The sequence below is a fragment of the Pezoporus wallicus genome, unplaced genomic scaffold (genome assembly GCF_028554395.1).
Source record: "Pezoporus wallicus isolate ANWC-B61680 ecotype Strahan unplaced genomic scaffold, APGP_CSIRO_Pwel_v1 contig_6464, whole genome shotgun sequence".
NCBI classification, from domain to species: Eukaryota; Metazoa; Chordata; class Aves; order Psittaciformes; family Psittacidae; genus Pezoporus; species Pezoporus wallicus.
The window spans coordinates 2,871,005-2,891,653 of NW_026642130.1; the positions used below are offsets into that span (position 1 = coordinate 2,871,005).

A 20,649-nucleotide genomic window follows, 5' to 3' on the forward strand; every position below is an offset into this window, starting at 1 on the left:
GTCCAAATTAAATTATTTCACCCACCATTTCAGGCTGGCCTCATTGAAACTGCCAAGTGAGAATATTCTCTGACTCTATTAGTTACCAGACCATTTGGGAGTTGTCCTGTACTTTGCTACTGGTCCTGTACCACAGCTTGTGATGGGCTGACAGTTTAACAAGTAGTGGTGACCAAGTATCAGTGCCAAGGCTTGTTTTTTGACAGTATTTAGTTTTCTAGTACAGACATATCCATCAGCTTTAATGGACCCTTGACCCAAGCTCTCAGTCTGATGTCTTTTCACTCAAAGTGAAATCATAATAATTGCTATTATTATTATTACTTGTGGTGGTAATTTTGTTTTTCTTATTGTCATTATTATAGATATTATTTTAATTATAGTTAAAATGACAAGCTCTCGTTGATTTCAGGGAAATTTTCTCCCTTCTCAAATCTTTCCACCTGGTTTCTCAATCACACCTTAATACGTGCCATAAACCTTTACTTTCTACAACCACTGACTTCCTTGCTACTAAAGAGCAGACACTTGCTCTCCCACAGAGCCTCAGCATGTTCAACAGACGTGTTGGCATTGACGGTGAAAGGATCTGGGATCCCTGTTGTCCCTGTTGACTAAGGTATCACGAGCATCCTGCTGTGCCCACACTTAGAAGAGCTGCAAGGCACTGAGCAACAGAGCTGTTCCCCATTGAGCACTGTCAGCAAGGAATTGCAAACCAGCCTGCTCCTTCTCAGCGTGAGACTTCAGGGTAGTGACAAAACAGCATGCCCTTCATGCCCATCAGGAGCAAGGCAGCTCTCTTTGCTCCTGTCCTTATTAGGCTAAAGGCATGGCCATGTCCCCCACCTCCCAGCAGCAAACCTATGCCAGGAAAGCCTATTTGCCTTCCAGCACAAATCATCAGGGGAGCAGCAGGCTGCTCCTCTCTCCTCCTCCTCTACATTGACACTCACTCACAGGAACATAACTCACTGTGTGCAGGGTTGTACCCTAAGGCAGGGACTCTCTTACAGCAAGAGTCAGGTTGGACCATGTGGGATACAGACTCACAGAAATGCTTAAGGTTGGAAAGGACCTAAAGATCCACCCACCCTGCCATGGGCAGGGAAACACCATGTCTGTGTTATCTGGGTACAAATTACCTGCAAACAGACATTAATTTTTAAGCATTCATGTGTATTTTTGCTTTGTTTTCTTTGCTATTACTCACTCTAGGGAGTGGGAACTAAGTTTTGCTACAACCACAATTTGCCCTTCCTTTATGTGGAAGATGAGCATGGTTTTACCATGAAGGGCTTGGGGTGTGGAGTTAGGGCATTTCAACGTCAACATTTTTCCTGTTCATTGTCAGTTTTAAATAAGCTGGAATAGAAGAAAAAATATGTTGGGTTTTCAGAAGCCATGCCAAGAATCAACAGACTTGTCTGGACTCAGCTGGAGTGTGGAGCTCGCATGAGGTGCAGATATGTCATGAAAACATGAGCAACGTGGTATATTGTTCCTCCAGTGAGTTTCAATCACAATGCTGAATGCATGTCTGTGGAAGGAGGTAGATGAGAGAACTGATGAATGAATTGATGCCTTTGACATGAACTTTAAACATAACACTGCTTTTTCATAGAATCATAGAATGGTCAGGATTGGAAAGGACCTTAATATCATTTAGTTCCAACCCTCCTGCATGGGCAGAGATGTCTTGCAGGCCCCCTTCAGATACTGGAAGGCTGCTATGAGGTCTCCACGCAGCCTTCTCCAGGCTGAACAGCCCCACCTTTCTCAGCCTATTTTCATATGGGAGGTGCTCCAATCCCCTGATCACCCTTTCATCATCATCACATTCCCACTCACAGAAAAGAAAAAGAACCAGGATAAGAACTGAAACTTAAATCTTTGAGCTAGTTCTTGAGACTGTAGGTATCCTTAAAACCTTAGCTGACCTTCCCAGTGTCTGTGGACCAGCAGCTGCAGTATAAACACTTTCAGGTTTGTCATGCATAGTAGCATCTATAAAAAAATGCCAACAAACCCAAAACTTAAACCAAAAAACTGAGTTAGACCAAGGGAAACAGGCTCCACATATCTTGTTTGTAAACACCTTTAAGCTAAGACTAGAGATGAATGAATAGCATTTCTACTTTCATTTCAAGACAATGCCAAACCCCCAGCTGCTTCACCACAATTGCAGATTAGAGGCTTTTATATATATATAAATTATATATAGATATATGAGATACTAAATGACACAAAGCACTGTGAAAAGGAATGAAATTATAGTGGCTCAGAATAAAGTGTTGGTTCTTGATTCAAATGCAAAACCCCTCTCCGGGGATGTTCTAATTTAAATTTCAGTCTTGGAACACCTGACGTCATTAAATGGAGTGTCTATGCATTTCTATATTTCAGTATGCAGACTTCACAGATAATGGTAAGAACCCAGATATGCAGGATAAGGAAATGCAATAAAGCCCTGTAAGGGCTGTATTCGTGTAGAGGAACTGAATTGTTTTTTCTTAGAGGAACTCAAAGGTGTTCATCAGAAATCTTTCTGTGGAACAGGAAGTATTTGTAGCTTCCACTGTTACTAGTTCACTGCAATGAAGACTCTGGGGCTATCGCGTTGGGTTTATGTATCCATTAAATCACTTTCTCTGTCACATACATACTCAATGTGACACCAGGGACATAATTCATCATGTTAATTTCTCACTTTTCCATTTGTAAACTGTGGATTAAAACAAAAGGATTTTTTATTACTTTGGTTGTGGTCTCTGCTTGGAAGTGACACTTGTTTCATAATTCCATGCATACTGTGCTCACCCAAGGAATCAAAATGCTGTTACAAGGTAAATCAGCAGTCCTTCAGTGTAGTGCTCCTTCCTATTCATAACAAACACTAAGTATTGCAAGTTGCATTGCTAAGGTAGAAAAACCTGTGAACAGAAAGTAGCATGTTGTTCCTAGGTAAGATACAAATCGCCTCTGGGACTAGCATTGGGTGTTTTCATAGCATTAATTTTCTGATCTTTTTTTTTTTTTTCCCACATTCCTTTGCATGTAAAAGAAATGGAAGCAGACAACATCCAGAAACATGCTTGTACGTGAGACCTTACAACATCTCTATTCAGGTGCAGCCCTCAGATGGAGAAATAGAGAAGCAACTTCCTGTACAGCCAAAAATCATTTTCCTGGACAGTAAGGTAGGATTCGCCCCTCTGTGAATGGACGCTTTTCTTAATTCTGTATGATTTTGCCATTTCCAAGCAATCCCAAAGTTATGAGATGGACCTAAATACAGCGGAAGTTAGTTTTATAAATAAGTAGCTATTGACGTCTTCCAGGATGGACGCTGTTTGCATTTTTCAGCTGTTATCTGTGAATGTTGGATCTGTGTTGTAGAAACAATTATGTGCAGTTTTTTGATTTCTGCTCCTAAAGCTTAGAGGATATAATTGAGAAATATGGGAACAGCAGGACAATCATGAAGGCTGCCAATGTCAGATATAATGGGGTATCCTGGTCTGCTTTGACAAGTCCGCACCATGTAGAGCAGTGCTGTGTAGAGATCACCACGTTTAAAACAAGCTCGGACTTCAATGTGATGTGATTTAGCACTGCCAGAGGCACTAACATGAGTCCTGGAAGCAGCAGACTAGGCCCAGTGAGTACTTAGATATTGATGGGTTGTTGGACTAGATTTAGACACTAAAAGTAAGGTGAAATCTGCATAGCATGTCTTCATGCTATGGTTCTATTTTCTTTATATGTCCTCTTTCCTGTTTTCCAATTATTTTCTATAATGGAATCATTCCCATTTTGCTGGACAAGCAAAAGCATAGCCACAGAATAACTAGATCCAGGTACAATATTTTTCCAGTTGTGACCCAGAAGCCTGGTGTCAAATCCAAGCTTTGACAGCTTCATGCATGCTATTTCTGGGTGTAATGTTGCTTTACAATAAAAACAGCTCTGTATATCCATTAGTCATGAGACTGATTTTACGACTGTGAGGCACAAGACTTTCAGCATCTTTCTATTTCACTTCAGCTCCCTACACACAGACATCTTGCTGTGTTGCAAGGTGAGGAATGCGTTAGTTGGCCTCCAGCTTCTGTAGAAAGATAAGAACTTTCCACAAGCCAACTCTGCTGGATATCACACAAAACTTAAATTTAGGCAATTGAAACTTCGTTTGACTTTCATACCCTTCCTCAGATATGTCTTGTGTTTTCTATTAGACCTTAATTCTTCTGGTTTTCTTTCCAGGGTCTAAAAGTTGACAGACTGGGGCCTCCCTCAGAACCCTGGGTTGTATCAGCTCACCTCAAAGGCTCCTCCAAAGCTGTGCTAAGAGGTTTGGATGAGTTTTCTTATGGAAGGGTTTATGGCAAAGCAGATATGCAGAATGGTGGTGATATATTTAAGAGTTCTCCCTGGGAAATATTGGGTTTGAAAACTAGTCTTCAGGCTGAAAAAAGGTTACAGCAGGAGTTTGGTGAACTGCCCAATCATAAGTTATAGAGAGAGAAGCGTATGCAAAGTATTTTCATGCTCTGGCAGATTAAAGGGAGTATATCCAGTAGTTTATCTTGAAAAGACATATGTCAGATCAAAAAAAGAAAAGAATGAAGAATTAGAAAACCTAATACTTGATTTTCAGCTAATGTTAACTGGGGCAATTTCCTTAGAGTCAATGACAACCTCTTTGTGCCAGCAAACGATCTAGCCAAGTACAGACAGAAACAACTGCCTATTGTTTGTAATTAGCATACTTTAACATGGAAACATTTTTCACAAGGGATCTAAATATTTCCATTCTGGTCCTCATTTATCAAAAGACCTGAACTCATAACTAACTCTAAGCACGTGAGTATTTCCCTTGAGGTTACTGAGGCTATGAACGTGCTTATATACAGAACCTTGTTTAAGTGCAGTGCTGAACCAAAAACCTGTGGATGATCATAAGCTTGTAAACTAGAAAGTGGAAATTATATCAATTATATAATCTTATTTTCATTGCTAAAAGGAAGGGAGGGAGGGAGGGAGGATGGGAGGATGGAAGGAGGGAAGGAGGGAGGGTAGGAGGGAAGGGAGGGGGGGAGGGAGGGAGGGAGGGAGGGAGGGAGGGAGGAAGGAAGGAAGGAAGGAAGGAAGGAAGGAAGGAAGGAAGGAAGGAAGGAAGGAAGGAAGGAAGGAAGGAAGGAAGGAAGGAAGGAAGGAAGGAAGGAAGGAAGGAAGGAAGGAAGGAAGGAAGGAAGGAAAAGAGAGAAAAAGAAAGAAAGAGAAAGAGAGAAAGAGAGAAAGAGAAAGAAAGAAAGAGAGAAAGAGAGAAAGAGAAAGAAAGAAAGAAAGGGAAAGAAAGAAAGAGAAAAAGAAAGAGAGAAAAAAAAGAAAGAAAAAGAAAAGGAAAAACAAAAAGAAAATGAAAAAGAAAAAGAAAAAAAGAAAAAAAAAGAAAAAGAAAAAGAAGAAAGAGAAAAAGAAAAAGAAAAAGAAAACGAAAAAGAAAAAAAAGAAAAAAAAAAGAAAAAGAAAAAGAAAAAGAAAAAGAAAAAGAAAAAGAAAAAGAAAAAGAAAAAGAAAAAGAAAGAAAAAGAAAAAGGAAGGAGGGAGAAAGAAAAGTCACAGAAGAGAAATGCACTTCACATTCTTTAAAAGATACATGCATCAAATTAATAGTCAATAAACTCCAGCAAGAAAGAGCTATGTAGTACAGATGTTCTCTATGTAATAGTTTCTTGCAGTTTTTCCTTTGACAAACGTCCTTATTGCACTCATCTTTTGAAGCACATGAAAGCAGCATTTAAGCGAAATGGGTCCTGTCTAGCACACTAAGGCTGCTTCATCTGACAGCAGCCAAACTGCCTCATGGAAAGTAGTTTAGCTCCAAATTAGCTTGCTTCTGTGTTAAATACCAGCTTGCCTGAGAGATCTTTGTGAAGACTCCCATATATATCTATAATATTCTGAGCTTTGAAGCATATGTGCCCAAAAGCTGAGATAGACTGTTGAGAAGTACAGTACAGTACTCCAGGCTTCATCATAGACTGGAAATCGCAATTATAAAGTATTCAAACACGGCTCACAAGACCCTCTGTAAAAGCAGCGTTACAGTGAGAATCAGAGCCAAGAAAAGTCTTGGTAGTCTGGGCAGACGGTGTCATAACAAGGATCATAAAAATAGTAGATAAGTAGATGAGCCAGGTTCAGACTAGAGCAATTAAAGAAATCTGGATTCCCACATCTCCACCAAGTCTATTCACAGGATAAATTATAGCTTTCTTACACATCACAGCTGGTTCTGGAGGCTCACAATGAAGTTGGGGATTTGATGTGCTAGAAGCTGTACAAAAAACATATATATGTAGTCAAAAATAACTGGGATATTAGTAAACTAAATATTATCCAATCACGGAGTTGGGAAGCTTTATTATTTCTGTTGCTAAATCTTTAAAATGTGACAAGCTTTTGCCCAGGACCTTGTCTCTGGCCATAGTTCAGAAGCCAACCCAACAGGGAAGTAATCTCAGTAGGCAGTTTGCATTGTAGCATCTCTGTTTGGAGTCTGTAAGAGTTTAAGAGGTTTGGCCAGGGCATGCAGTTCTTCAGGGCCAAAGAACTGACCCTGGCACTGTTTAGTATGTATCATATGGGTGTTGGTAGGAAAAATGGGATAACAGCAGAGAAAAATTGTCCTGCAGTATGCCTACCATCAAAATCCTTGTCCCCACTTGCTGAGCACTCCTACACATCTGTGATTGCAAAATGTCTCACAAAGATGTTTGCTACACCACTTTGCTCAATATCCTGAACACAGGAATGGCACAGTAGGAATGTCCTCCTCACATTCAGACGTTATATATCTTCACCTGTGCTCCTTAATTGCAGTAAAATGTAAACTCACCTGCTTCATAAAGCATATAGTTATTACTTGTTGTGTTTGAGAAGGTGAAAGTCTGTGCTTGTGATCACTGGAGCAAGTCCAGCATCCTAAGGAAGTTTTGACTTCTCACCCCCACCTGAACCAACATTCTGAAATTTGTCAGCCTTCAGGATTTTACCTCTCTCACCCCAGAGCCTGAACGAAGCCCAGACCTGGTCAGCATTGCTCCAAGGCCAGGACTTGGCTGGTTCTCAAAAATACACACAATAAAATGGCGATCCAATTGCAAAGAAGATCATAAATAAAAAAAAAGAAAAACAAACAAAAAACCTCCAACAAAACAAACCTACAATGATAGCAAATATAACAGGCATAAACATTGGGTCAGAATACATTCCCTGATACCTTAGAGCAGGAGGTAAAGTGATAGAGAAACTAGCTCTCCCAAGTTTCATTTTAGTCCTCCTCATGGAGCTTTCCCCTGCCAGGTTTCTATCTGAAAGTGTCTCCTGCACAATCACAGGGTAGTCACCAGACTTTTTTTCCCTTTCAAAGCATCTGACAGAGTTGTAGAAAAGTTCAAAATGATTTAACAGTAGGTCAGGAAGGAATATGCCCAAATGACGAAGTGAAACAACTGCAAATCATAAAATAGTCAGTTCTTTTCCCTTAGCTGCAGTGTCTGGCTCCTTCAGACTGTCCCTTTAGGACAGAAAATACTCAGTCTCTCACCAATACTCTCCTAACCTTGGCAACATAGTCACGCAAGACATGAGTTAAATCAAAATTATAAGCATCTGGAACCTCCTAGTGCGTCTGTGTAGCTCCTTTTACCTATGTTTGATCCCCTTAACTTCCATATTCATTTTACAGTAAATGCCATTTCACAATGAGCATGAAGATTCAGAAAAGTTCAGAACCTAAACTTCTCCAACTCATCACGGACTTGATGTCCAAATATCTGTGAAGACCTGACCATATGTAAAATTTCTGGGGTTAGACAAATATTTACAATTAGGAAAGACACCATATTTAGGTTTTCCAAAGTCCCCTTAAAGTCACAGGGATTCTCAGAGGGGCTCAGGTGGTACTTATCTGGATGTAAAGTTTTTCTTACTCTACAGGACTCACCAAAGTGGAGGTCATAGACGGATGTGCAAGCTTTTCCAGTCTGGCTGTCTCCAGCTCAGGAACAAACTGGAAACTGGTGTTCAGTGTCACATCACCCCCAGGTAAGCTCCATTTTCTGCATGTTTTTTGATTTAGTAACTAAACTCAAAACCTTACAGGTCATCTGAATTTATAAAAAGGGAGTTAGGCTTTGTTTGAATGAGTGGCACAATGCCAAACCTCTAAACACCCTGACTCCACTCCCACGTCCAAGTTAGCATTACCCAGGCAGCAATAGAGCTGAGTAGCTCCCGAGCTATTCATGCAAGATTCCTGAAATCAAGATGAGTTAGTAGAGAGTATTGTTAAAAAAAAGGTGCCTCTTTCTCCCTGGATTCCTTAGTTATGTATCCCATGTAGGAATCAGGTACTTAAGGCCAGCCGAGCTGCCAGAGCAAACTTTTTCCTCTCGAGTCCTTTTTTTCCTGTTTGTATTCAGAAATTCTCCCTCTGTTCTCCAATTATTTTCATAGCTCCTTTCACCAACTGTTTGTCTGCACCTGGTCATCTTTATGGGTGCAGGAGATTACATACATTCAGAGCATGCCTTCAGGACTGGGCTCTGCTACAGGTATCCTTTCAGTTTACAGAGATGACATTGGAACCTCCAGGATCATGCAGTTTGCATTAGGTCTGTGAGCAAACCCAATAATGGTGAAGAGGCAGGTGTGCTTGTAACCTCCAGAAATACCAGCTGAGGGAGGACATCAGCACCTTGGGGATATGGCACCATGTGAAGTCTGGTTTGCAAAAGCCTCAGGGCATCTGCACAAGGGAAGCACGTGTCCAACTGTTTGGGGGCCTGAACTTATCTACAAATCTGGCTCTGAAGCTACATAGGTGGCCAAGTATTGTTTTCTTCTTTCAGAATGACTACTGAGGCAAGTCAAAGGAGAAACAGGTATATGCTGTCTGGTATACAGTCCAAAGACAAATTAAGATATAGCTATTGTTAAATGCTGTTTAAAGTCACTATTCTGGTATTGCACACATACATACATACATACATATATGGATATATGTATGGATACAGATGATATATATAGGTACACACATAGATGTAGACATGGTTATAAATAGATATATAGACAGATATAGATATACAGGTAGATATACTGATATAAATACATAGATATAGATACAGATAGAGATAGATAGAGATAGAGATGACATCTCCATATATATATAAATTGAGACCCACCAGGTGGAAAGGAACCTAGGAAGGACAGACACAAATATTTCCAATAGAGGTAAGGCGGCATGTGTGCCACTGCATTAAGCCCTGATAAGTACTCTTTTGCAGCATTGAACATAATTTTGTTTATGCATTTTCAGAGGTGATCTCAAAATGGAGTAGGTATAGCCTGACCATTTTTAATATGAAAACTCCAAAATACCATGACTTGTTTCAGACAGGAAAAAAACAGAGGACAAATACATCCGACTGATGAAATGGCCAAGCTGAAACAGCTAATGAAAAAATCTAAGCAAAAAATTGAAAAAGTTACTAACTTTTAGACTATATTTTTCTGAACAACCTATCTTAATAATAGGAAATACTGAGAACAGCTAAAACTGGTTTTGGATGGAGATCAATATATTTACTAATGTATGAATATTGTAAGACAGGGTACACATAATAGCATAGGATAGGGTTTATAACACAAGAAATCCTTTCCTATCTCAGGATTAAATGAAGATCCAGGGAATTTTTTTATGAGAAACTTTTGCTCCTCCTAGTCACAGGTGGCTAATAACATGAGGTGTTGCCAATGGCTTTTCAAAGAGAGAATGAGGGTGCAGGGAGTACTTGAAGGTAGGCCTTTAAAGGGGACACATATATCTACTTTTAAGGTGTGTGCTGACAAACATCCGCTGCTCTCATTGCCTTCACTTCAGTGAGAGTGATGGAAAGTCAGTGCCTCATGAGATCTGACTTTCTAGTGAGAAGTACAGCATAATGAAATGTGTTTTGAAAGCTATTTCAGGGAAGTCACAAAATTTTTCCTCTGAATAAAGGTCAAATGGAGGTCCCTTTTCTGAAGCATTTAGTTAGAGTATTGGAAAGAGATGTTTACACCTAGCAATGTGGATGGCTGATGCATCTGTGCAGGTATCACCTGTGTAAAAAAGAGTATCGTACACTTTTGATATGCACTACAAAAGTACACTCTTTGCTTGTTTGCAATTGGAACCAAGCTGGAGACAGTATAAAAGGTTTTATACTGCCAGACTGTTGCCAAAGATACTTGCTTATTTTTTGAGATAAGCAATAATTAAGTAATCAGAGAATAAATGTTTGGGATATGTTTTCATTACCAGGTTTCTTTGTGCACCCTGGCATAGTTTGCTATTTGAAGGCAGCTGAGAAGATGCAGTTGACATTGAAAGCAATAATCCCATGTTTTACTGATAGCTCCTAGGGAGAGTAAACTATTCATAGCACTGCTGCATAGTCTTGCGTCTTGCTACAGTAATATTCACAAAACTGATATGGGTCCCAATGGGCTCAATACATCCACTTTCCATTTAAACCTACAGCAGTCTACTCACAAAGTATTAGAGTAGTGCAAAGCACCTTTAAGCACCTGTCTGTGTAGAATCTTTAATATCTGTGAGACTACTTCTCTCAACTGAAGTTCGAATGTGTTTGTACCCGTATGCAAATTTTTCCAATTGGAACATGCTTCCCACATTGTTCTGATGAATCTCTGCTTTGTTCAAGTGGACAACATTGACACAAATCTAATTAGTTTCAGATAAAAGTACTTACAGCTACTTACCCTAGTCACCAAGCCTCCATCTCACTGTGTTTCTGATTGTTTTTATAAATTGATGGAAAAAAACAAAGGTTTTAGATTTTTATTAAAAATGGAACTGAAACAAGTGAAAGAAATACCCATCCAACAAAATTGTTGGAATTGTGAGGTTAGGACCTGTAATGAGTCAGATTTTAAGACAGGTAATGAGTTGTTGTGTTAATCCACATCCTTCAAACTGGCCTATAGATAGTGCCAGGGCCAATTTTCTTAAACTCCTGTCCTTCCTAGGCACATCTCCATTCAAAATGTGTTTTGAAAGAGATTCAAGGAAAAAAGCTCTCCATATTTCTGATTTTGAAAAGGGCAATATTAGGCGTCTTCCAGTCCTTGATGCTCAGATACTGAGACCAAATGAACTCGTCAACAAAAACTGTGAGGGGTGGCTGGCTTAATTCTGACTTAATTTACAGAAAACTTTAGAATCTCTGGGTGAAGAACAAGTTTGTATGCATCAAGAGGCTAAATATTTGCCATGTTATAAAAATAAAATCTTTTATTTATAATGTTCATTATTGACATGGTAGAAAATATTAGTAAAGCCACTGGGAGTTTTCTGCATCATGGACTTAAGGTTAATGCTAATTAATATTTCTAGGTCTCCCATAACTTACATTGATAAGAATTGGGTACATCCTGTAAAAGCTGTATGACCACATTTCTTGTCACAACTAATTTTTATGTCTTGCTATGTAGAATGTGCATGTTTTCTTTCTGGGCCTGATCTGTTTGGCCTCAGAAATAAATGTTTCGTGAATGTATTTTCTAGGTTTTGTAGTCAGCTATACAAATTCATGAAAGAAATATTAAGGATTGTTAATTACAAAGAGGCTGCCTCTGTTTCAGGAAGCACCGAAAGCTTGAAAGTTGCATCGGAGAAGTATTGTTACATATTTGGTTTGTCCTGGTGCTCAGTCCTAAAGAAATGTTAGCTAAAGTTGATCTGGAGATAGATGGGCTTATGGGTTGTTCCTGCATGCATTTTTAACAGCAGCATCACTGTTGAAAGCCTATAACCTGGTGTGTTAGCCGTTAAACCAGTGTTCTTACCTTTGCAATAAACTCAGTAAACTCTGACTTCTTTAAATTCTCAGGGGCTAAGTTTACCGTGTTGTCTCAGCCATTTACCATCTTCCCTGTCCCCATGAGAGTGAAGGCCAGCATGATCCTTGTTGTCGTTCTGAGTTCAGCAGCATCTGCATTCATCCTCACTATTGCATTCTGCTGGTTCAAGAAGAGCAAAAGCAACAGTAAGTTGGAAATAACCGCTAAAATTTATACTCGCAGACTCCCTATTTTATTTTAAAATTCCACAACAGGATTCAGACAATGGCACTGAGAGAAACCTCTGGGAAGTACAGTAATTAGCAGAATAGTTTGTAGTTCACAGTTATACAGTTTTGCGCTTACAACAGATGCCCGAGTCCTGGCTGGAAAAAGCTTTAGTGGTATGTGAAACCTGATGAAAATCTGATTTCCATAGTGCACACAAGCAATTGCTATGATTTCAATGATCTACTCAACCACTGCATTTTCCTGATGAAGGATGACATAGCAAAATATAACTGTGGTGAGGTTATGCAGCCTTGGTGCTGACCAAGGACCAGGCACAGATGCAGTGGGAATACCACAGACACTACAGCACAACCATGTTCACATGAGACTATCAAGCATCATGTGAGTCAAAATGGTAATGGGAGGGCTATGGCTTCCCTGGAGTTCTCACCCCAGCAAATTCCCAGTGCTACTAATCTACCTTAAGGTTGATTTCTTTTTCTTAGACCAAAGAAAGATACCTCAAGAAGGCTTTCCCACTACAGAAGACAAAAAGCTATTTGTGTAAGAAAACAACTGAAGATAAAAGAATGTGACCATAACTGTTGGTGGCTTGATTGACAAATAGCCACCTGAAACTGCTAGATACGTTGAAAGTTACCAACAAATTTGCCTTTCAGATACTGTATCTGAAGTCAGGACCTAAACAGATGTACAGGTAACCCTCAGTGGAGGAGTAAATGCACATCCTGATTAATAAGATATCTCCCACTTCTTTCAAGACCTTCTCATAAGTTTCTCCAAACTTTTGCTTTTAAGTCATTTTGCAAATCCGGGCTGAAGGGTCTTTATCCTAAACTGCACCATAAGCACTAGCTGAAACAAGGTCTGAATTTTCAGCATTACTGAACATGGTGACAACATAAGTAAGAGTTCTACTGAAGAGAAGAGGTGGGAACCCTGATGGCAAAACAGAAGATGGTATGAACATAGAACAGCACTCTCCACTTCTTTTGGGTAGAAAGAACACTTCTAGATTATCTGTTAATTCACTAGCAGTATACTGTTGCTTGAATTAATAATTGCTGCTGAGCAGAGGATGGGTTGAGAGTCATGTGACTGTATGTTTCATTGCAGAAACGAGGATTGAATGGGCCAGTACCAAGGGACCCCATAAACAGGCACAGACTCATGCAGCTCACATCCAGACCTGCTGTAATCAAGAAGAAAATAAAAATGGTGTGCCTGTAGCAGCAGGTGAGACTGCAGTTTGTCTGTAATTCAAATTCATGAACAGTTAAGTTTAAAAAGAGCTGGTTTAGGTCTCTTAACAAACTATAGGTTTGTACAGGACCAATGGCACAGTTTTCAGAAGGTCTGTCATTTTATTGCCTTCTTCTCCTCCTTGGTATTTTTCTATTTGCCATTTTACCTCTTTTCTATATATATTGTGTGAAATTCTAGCTCCATTGAAGGCAGTTGCACAATCCCCCTTAGTTTCAATGAGTCAGTGATTTCACCTAGTGGCGTTGGAGCAGAGCAGGGACCAATGTTCGCAGTGTCCCCAGATACCTGGAGCAACAGTGCTTCTCCCTGCCCAGGTCTCCTAGTGCTGCAGCAATAACTGTGCAGTGCTCAAAATACTCTGCATAAGTTTGCAGGCTGTGGAGGACTTCAGCAGAACTGTGATGGAGGTAGAAAAAACCACTCAGGGCTTTGTTACCTCCACCACTCACTAGACTGTCATGTCATGCTTTCTGAGCAGTGAGTCCATGCCAGCATCCCAAAGCAACTCCATTCCCACCCACCTTGTTCCCTGTCACCCTATACACCCCAGGGTCCTGCCAGAAAAGCCCCTCTTCCGCACACCTCCTCGAGACTTGTATTTTCATCATGTGCTGATCAAACATGACTTCTGAGGTCACAGAAAAGCAGACAGCCTCGGGGATCTGTGACTGGCAGCAGAAAGCACTGGCTTCCCTTTCCGTAAGTGTGAAATGTTCTTACAGTAGTTGGTGGTGGTTTTTGTCTCACCTGCCAGCAGCACAGATCTAAAGGCATTCGGATAACCCCACTAAACCACCCATTTACTATGTTTGGGAATTTCTTTTCCCTCCTCCTTGTCAAAACCTGTGGATTACATAAGAGGCAGGAAGAGGCAAGCTGGAGTTTTTACCTCCTTTTAATTAGCATCTATCACAAAAGCAGAGGGAGAGGGAGAATGAGAGAGGAAATTCTGCAGTTTATGTGTTTTGATATTTGCTGTACTTCTCCAAAACACAGCATTCAGCTGTGTGCCTTAGGATACATATCTGCTATAAATTCATTTTTTATCTAATTTGTCTGAGATCTAAGCTTCCTGTGGAGGTCTGAGATCAAAGCATCTGATTCTGTCTGATGTAGGCTCTGACACATAATGCGTGCTGACTTAGTTCTGTCTATAAACTCACAGTGGGAGGCTGCCATTCTCCCTTGGCACCTTTACATAGTGAACTTTCATTTTGGCTGGGGAGGCTGACAGGTATAGCGTTGATTGGAGCCGTCATGTAAATAATTCAGAGAAAGATTTTTTTTGTCAGAAAAGGCAATCCAGCCACTTAAAGTCTTCTAGGAATAGTTGCAAGACAAAAAGATTCCCCCTATATGTTCAAATCTAAACAAGGGTAACAATATCTTAAGTGAATTTAATACATATGACTTGGAAATGTCTAATGTTTGATTTATTCTTATTTAAAGTGCTGTTGGTTTTGGAGAGAGAGAGAGGAAATCAAAGCTGCAGTCTTTTTGTTTAGTTTCTGCTTTATAGCTGTTCCCCCCAAATGACATTCCACTTTTCCAATGCAATTAAGTGTTTGGAGCTGTTATTATTAATCACCACAGCAAGAGTTGCTAGAAGGATTTTCTATTCGGTAGTGCTTATATAGTATGAAGTCCAATGGATCTAGGGGCTCTGGCTATTGTCCCAGAACAAGTAGCTGGGGATAGCTGAGGAAGAAAGCTGCATGTGTAGATTTACAGTATTGCATGGGAGAAAGGGTCAAGATACTGCCTTGTCTCACCTTGCTGTAATAAAAAAATTCTCCTCACCTATATACGATTATCTCCCTCTTGAATTAAATAACTTTTGATTAACTAACTCATGGTTAACAGAATGGCACCTGGCGGTGGAGGAACACTTTTTCTTTCTGAAATTTATTCCGGTGGTTCATCACCTTTGCTATTTAAAAGTTGTATCCTCTAACAGCTTAAGTCTCCTACCTTTAATCTCTAGTCCTTTCAGGTACTGTACCTGATAGATCTTATCCTGAACTCCTTGGCCACCACCACCAAGAGATCACTGTTGTATTTCTGAAGAGGTTCACCTACTCTGGAAATAAGGTCTGCGGCCCTTGCTCCTATGCTGCTCAGAGCATCTCCTCCTTTTTCCTTTCTACAGGCTTGCCATTTTTAATACCTTTTACAAAATTTCAACAGAATAAATTTTAATTTTAATTCCAAATATCGCACTGATGGAAACACTGCATAACTTCCATTTCAGTAGTGGTGTCTCGTACTGATACATATAGCCACCTCTGAGAATTTCCCGTATATAATTACTGCCTGAGCTCTGTCAGTCAGCAAGAACTTAATCCAGTCAATTGTTTGCTTCAATGATATTGAGTAGTTTGTATTCATTTAAAAAAAAATTAGATATTTTAGATTACTATGTCATACAAATATTAAGGCAGTATTTCATCCTTTAAACTGTTTATATCCAGAAAACTTCTATCCTCCTCCAGTATTTCAAACTGGCTTGAAAAGACCTATTTTCACAGTTGAAAATGGCACCTTTGAAGATGAAGAGGGTATCAGTATATATCAAGAACTAACAGGAAGCTTTGGTATAGGGGTCGTGACCTGATTATCTTGTTTATGTGTATAAAGAAGAAAATTGAACCTACTGGTGTATGTAATTTGTTCTTTAAAACAGCCAACTACCTAATGTTAAAGCAATATTAAGAAGGAAAACTATTACATGCAGAAACATGTGTGACCCCTGAAAATTTACTGACAGCTTTCCCGTGGATTTCCAAGAGGTACAATCCTGAAATTGAAAGCAGTGAGTGTACAAGTTGAAAAAAAGCTAACACTCCTTAACAGGAAAATTGAGCGCAAACATGAAGCCATTGACATGTCTGTCAGGGTTCAAGGAGTTCAAGGAGTGTCTGGATGATGCTCTTAGTCATATGATTTAATGTCATGTATTTTTTGTGAGACGCAGGGAGTTGGACTCCATGATCCACTGGGATCGATGGCGTCCCTTCCAGTTTAAGGTATTCTATGATTCTATGAAAATGATCCAGCAAATAGAGTTCCAATTAAAGATTTCAGGAAAGGGAGAAGAGAACGGCTCTAAGCAGACAGTCTCAGCAATCATGGGGTTGAATGTCACAGGTTTCTAGGGATCAAAATTCAAGGACAAACCCAAAATATCAGGAGTGGTAACAGCACATTTTCAGGGATCATTTGTGGTAAGGATCTGTAATATATGCTGTTGAATAGACTAGAAAAAGTGATGTTGTCCACATGAGGTATGTTGACTAGGACTAATTCTGGATTTGGTCCCAGTATAAAAGTTTTGGGTCTGGTCTGATTTCATTTTGTTTTCAGGGGAAGGGAGAGATTTGCAAGAATTTTACAAACGTATTCAGCATCCAGATGTGGCAGGCTGCCAATCTTGCACTGAAGTGATAGCGCACCCTGTCAACTCAGAAGCCGTCTGCTGTTACACCACAAGTGTGGCTGATAACTGGTTTATTAAGATGCAAACATTTTTTGTTCCCACATGAAAAATGTACAGTATATATTTTGCCTTTTCTTCATTTTTTTCAACATCATTTTTTAAACAGCATTGCAAGTTACAGACTCTGCCTTGAGTAGGATTTAAATGTTGGAAATTAAAAGTTCTACTTTATATTACAGCCTGATTCATAGAGGGTTGATGTATTTTACAGGCAGTATTAATTTTTTTACAGTTTAACATCAAAATTATTATCAGTTTTAGAAATGAATAGCTTATTAACCAGCTGTATTTTATATACTTTATTACTAAGCATTTTCTGATATATTTTTTGACTGTTGGAATGTGCTCTAGGAACTGCTAGTGTATCAATAAGAACAAATCAGATGTTTTGGTTGCTTTATGTTTATTTGTGGAAGCAGCTGATGGTTGTTTTGTTTTATCAACTTATTTCTGTCAAACCAAAATTTGTGAATAGTTACAATTATTTGTCCAACAATAACTGCTTTATCATTCATGTCTTTAACACACAGTAAAGGCATAGAAGGAACATGAAAGTAGCATCTTACAATTATTGTAAAGCAAGTTTTAAACAAGTCTTGCCTTCGCAGATATGGAAGGAACTGGAGCAGTGGGACATGCCACAGGACAACTGAAGGAGCTGAACCTGCAGCCCTGTGAAGCCAAACCAGTGACAAAGATGAGTACTCTCCAGTGTAAGACAGTGGACAAGGATACCTTTTCTTCAGCCAGGAAAAGTGACAGTTACCAGCAGCTATGTGGAGTAAAATCTGGTGACTCTCTGGAACTTCCACAAACAGTCCTGGGACGCACCAGCCAGAAGGATGTTCTCCAGACTTCAGCTGGTTACATCAACAAAAGGGAAATGTCTGAAAGGATGCCTGAATGTCAGAATGATGTCAGAGAGCACGTTGCTGTAGTAGCAGCAGAGGTGTAAAAGAAGTGGCATGAGGTGGTGGGCTACTGACAGAGCAAGTTTTGCCTGGCTTGCAGTCAATGTGAAGCTGTCTTTTGTCTCTGTAGTCACAATAAAACATACACATATTAGCATAGGGAGCCAGATGGCCACATGTACAAATGAACTGTTTACCTGGATCTGCAGCCAGCTGGGAGACTCTGGCCATATCTATGATGTTGACCTTTCTTAGTTTCCAAAACAGTGTGTATCTATCCAAACTGCTTGTTGAGAAAAGGCCTTCTGACACCTCTACAATTCTCTCAAGAGTTTTTTGGGGAGTGCTAGTTGGTTATCTAGGTCAGCTTTGAGATTACATTCAAAAGCATCCAAGGATTAGCCTAAACAATTCAACAGTGCAGATGATCAGATTTCTGATACTTTAATATATTAGCACTAGTGTAGTATTAGTGTCTAGAGCAATGCTGATTGATATGCATGCATGTAAACAAATGCATAGGAATTTTCCCATTTTTTCAATCATGCCTTTATTTTCATTCGAAGAGCTTTAGTATGTGCATAAATATTTTTATTTTTCTGAGAAAAAAACTCAGAAACTTCAACTTCCATTTCATTATGATTTGATTAAGTGCCTTCCATTCCTCCCTAGTTAAATCTGTGGTGTTTGTTTTTTTTGTTTTGTTTTGTTTTGTTTTTTAATTTTGTGTTTTGTTTTTTAATTAAATTTAATTTTATTTTTTGTTTTTTAATTAAATTTTTAATTAAAACATTTTATGAGTTAAATCTTCACCATGGCATTGTTTTCTAGCACCCTTAAATCACTGGTTTGTTATAAATTATGAATTGTATTAATAAGGCTGATGGTTTTCAGTTGCTCAGAGAATTCCTCTGTGCTTTGTTTTACTGAGCTAGAAGATGAGGAACCTTATTATGCCCTCAGTGTACCATAAAATTCTGATTGCAAGGTGTCCTGGTAGCACAAGATAAAATTTACACCCCTCTACATTAAAAATACTTAAGCAGGAAAATGAGGTTTCTGGCCAGATCAGCAGTGGAAGAGAAGGTAAGAAACCTTGGTTTTTTTATTCTTATTTATTTATTTATTTATTTTAAAGAAAGAAAACAACAGCAAAGAAACAGCCGTAAACCAGTTCACTTCAAGCTGAATGAACTAAGGTGCAGATTCTGGTCAGTGAGCTACAGAGTTTTTTAGGTACAAAAATAGATTCATCAACATTAGCTCCTGCACTATATTGCGTTTATAAGCACCATATTCAGGTGATATCAGACTGATTCCATCCTTAGATGGGCTTCTGGCTGATGGCAGAGGAGATTTTCTGGCTTGACATAGTTGAGAATGAGGGCCTTATATTATTAAGAAGAGCAAGAGATCAGCCTTTCTGACCTCTTCCATCATATGCAAAAGCAATTTCTTACAGTATTTTCTGCAGAGGCGAAAACACTCTATTACGTCAATCATCCCTAAGGTTCATGATTCAGGGTCCAAATAAATAGATATACCTTTCAGACACATCCAGGTTTGGTTAAATGATTTGGAGACCCTTCCTTTCCTCCACAGCTGATATCCTATTTTAGATGCTTTCACGTGGTAGAAGACATTTTCTTTTCTGAAGAAATAGAATTCCTCCATCCCTTGATCTCCCCTTCAGTAGTTCTACTCTTAATAAGTGAAGCTGTCACATCCAAGCCCAAGTCAAGACCCTTACTCTTTGTATTGTTGAATTCTCCTTATTCCCTACACTACAATTAGGACAACAGTGGTTTCTAGCTATACATGGATGTTTCATTTGTAAATTTGTGCACTGAAATACTCCTTGACAGGAACACATTATACATTCCAAAAGCCAGGGTAAGGGCAGGTAGGGATGGAGTGGAAGGAGCAAGAGGAAGCCAGAGAAACTGAAGTTGTTTAGCCCAGTGAACAGAAGGCTCAGGGGAGACCCTATCACTCTCTACAGCAACCTGAAAGGAAGAGCTAAGGTGGTTGTTGCTCTCTTCTCCCAAGTAACAAGCAATAAGACAAGAGGAAATGGCCACAAGTTCTGCCAAAGGAGTTTTAGATCGGATATTATGAAAAATTTCTTCACCAAAAGGGTGGTCAAACACTAGAACAAAGCTTCCCAGGGAAGTGGTGGAGTCGCCATCACAGAAGGTATTTAAAAAATGTGTGGATGTGACATTTTGGGACACGGTTTAAGGTTGGGCTTGGCAATGCTGAGTTAACAATTGGACTCGATGATCTCAAAGGTCTTTTGCAATCTAAACAATTCTATTTTAAGAACCCACAGTGTGGTGTGTGGGTTACCCATGAGGGATGGTGTGCCTTGGTAGACTTGAGCAGCCTGAATTCTGTCTCAGCGGCAGAGCAGTCAGCTAAATAGAGTTCACTTTTTAATACTGTCAAAGTCTAGCTTCTGCAAGGACACATAAAAAGACAACAGCAGGATTTCAGCTCAGTTTTTTCAAGGAGCCTATAGGCGTGTTGTGGCATAGACTCATGCTCTCGCAGCCCACACTCAGGCGAGCTCTGTGGGGGACACTAAGCCCTTTCAGCAAATTTACTTGGGCTTAGCAAAGTGCTAACTTCCCCACATGGAATACCAAGGAAGCTTTCAAAGTACAGGCAAAACTAAAGGAAAAGTCTCTGCATCTGCCAGTGCAGATCCATCCTCTGAGACCCAAAGTCTTTCTTGACAGTCATGTTAAATGTCAGAGAAATTTAACAAGTTTGACAAAAATTTCATTGTCTGCTGGATTTCAGATT

At 39.5% G+C, this 20,649-nt stretch overlaps 1 protein-coding gene across 3 annotated transcripts in view; it reads left to right on the forward strand.

The window, feature by feature from the left end:
- The window catches only part of PKHD1 (PKHD1 ciliary IPT domain containing fibrocystin/polyductin), a 254,467-nt gene extending 236,027 nt beyond the window's left edge, over nucleotides 1-18,440 (forward strand). For 2 of the 3 annotated variants that reach the window (XM_057427481.1, XM_057427480.1), the window contains exons 61-66: nucleotides 3,065-3,200; nucleotides 4,267-4,354; nucleotides 8,008-8,115; nucleotides 11,967-12,122; nucleotides 13,285-13,404; nucleotides 17,539-18,440. In XM_057427481.1, the coding sequence (XP_057283464.1) occupies nucleotides 3,065-3,200; nucleotides 4,267-4,354; nucleotides 8,008-8,115; nucleotides 11,967-12,122; nucleotides 13,285-13,404; nucleotides 17,539-17,885 (955 nt within the window). In that variant the 3' untranslated portion in view covers nucleotides 17,886-18,440. Of the gene's footprint in view, nucleotides 1-3,064; nucleotides 3,201-4,266; nucleotides 4,355-8,007; nucleotides 8,116-11,966; nucleotides 12,123-13,284; nucleotides 13,405-17,538 lie in introns of those variants that run through there. The other variant, XR_008974692.1, reaches the window with a different exon arrangement.
- The last annotated feature ends 2,209 nt before the right edge of the window (nucleotides 18,441-20,649 follow it).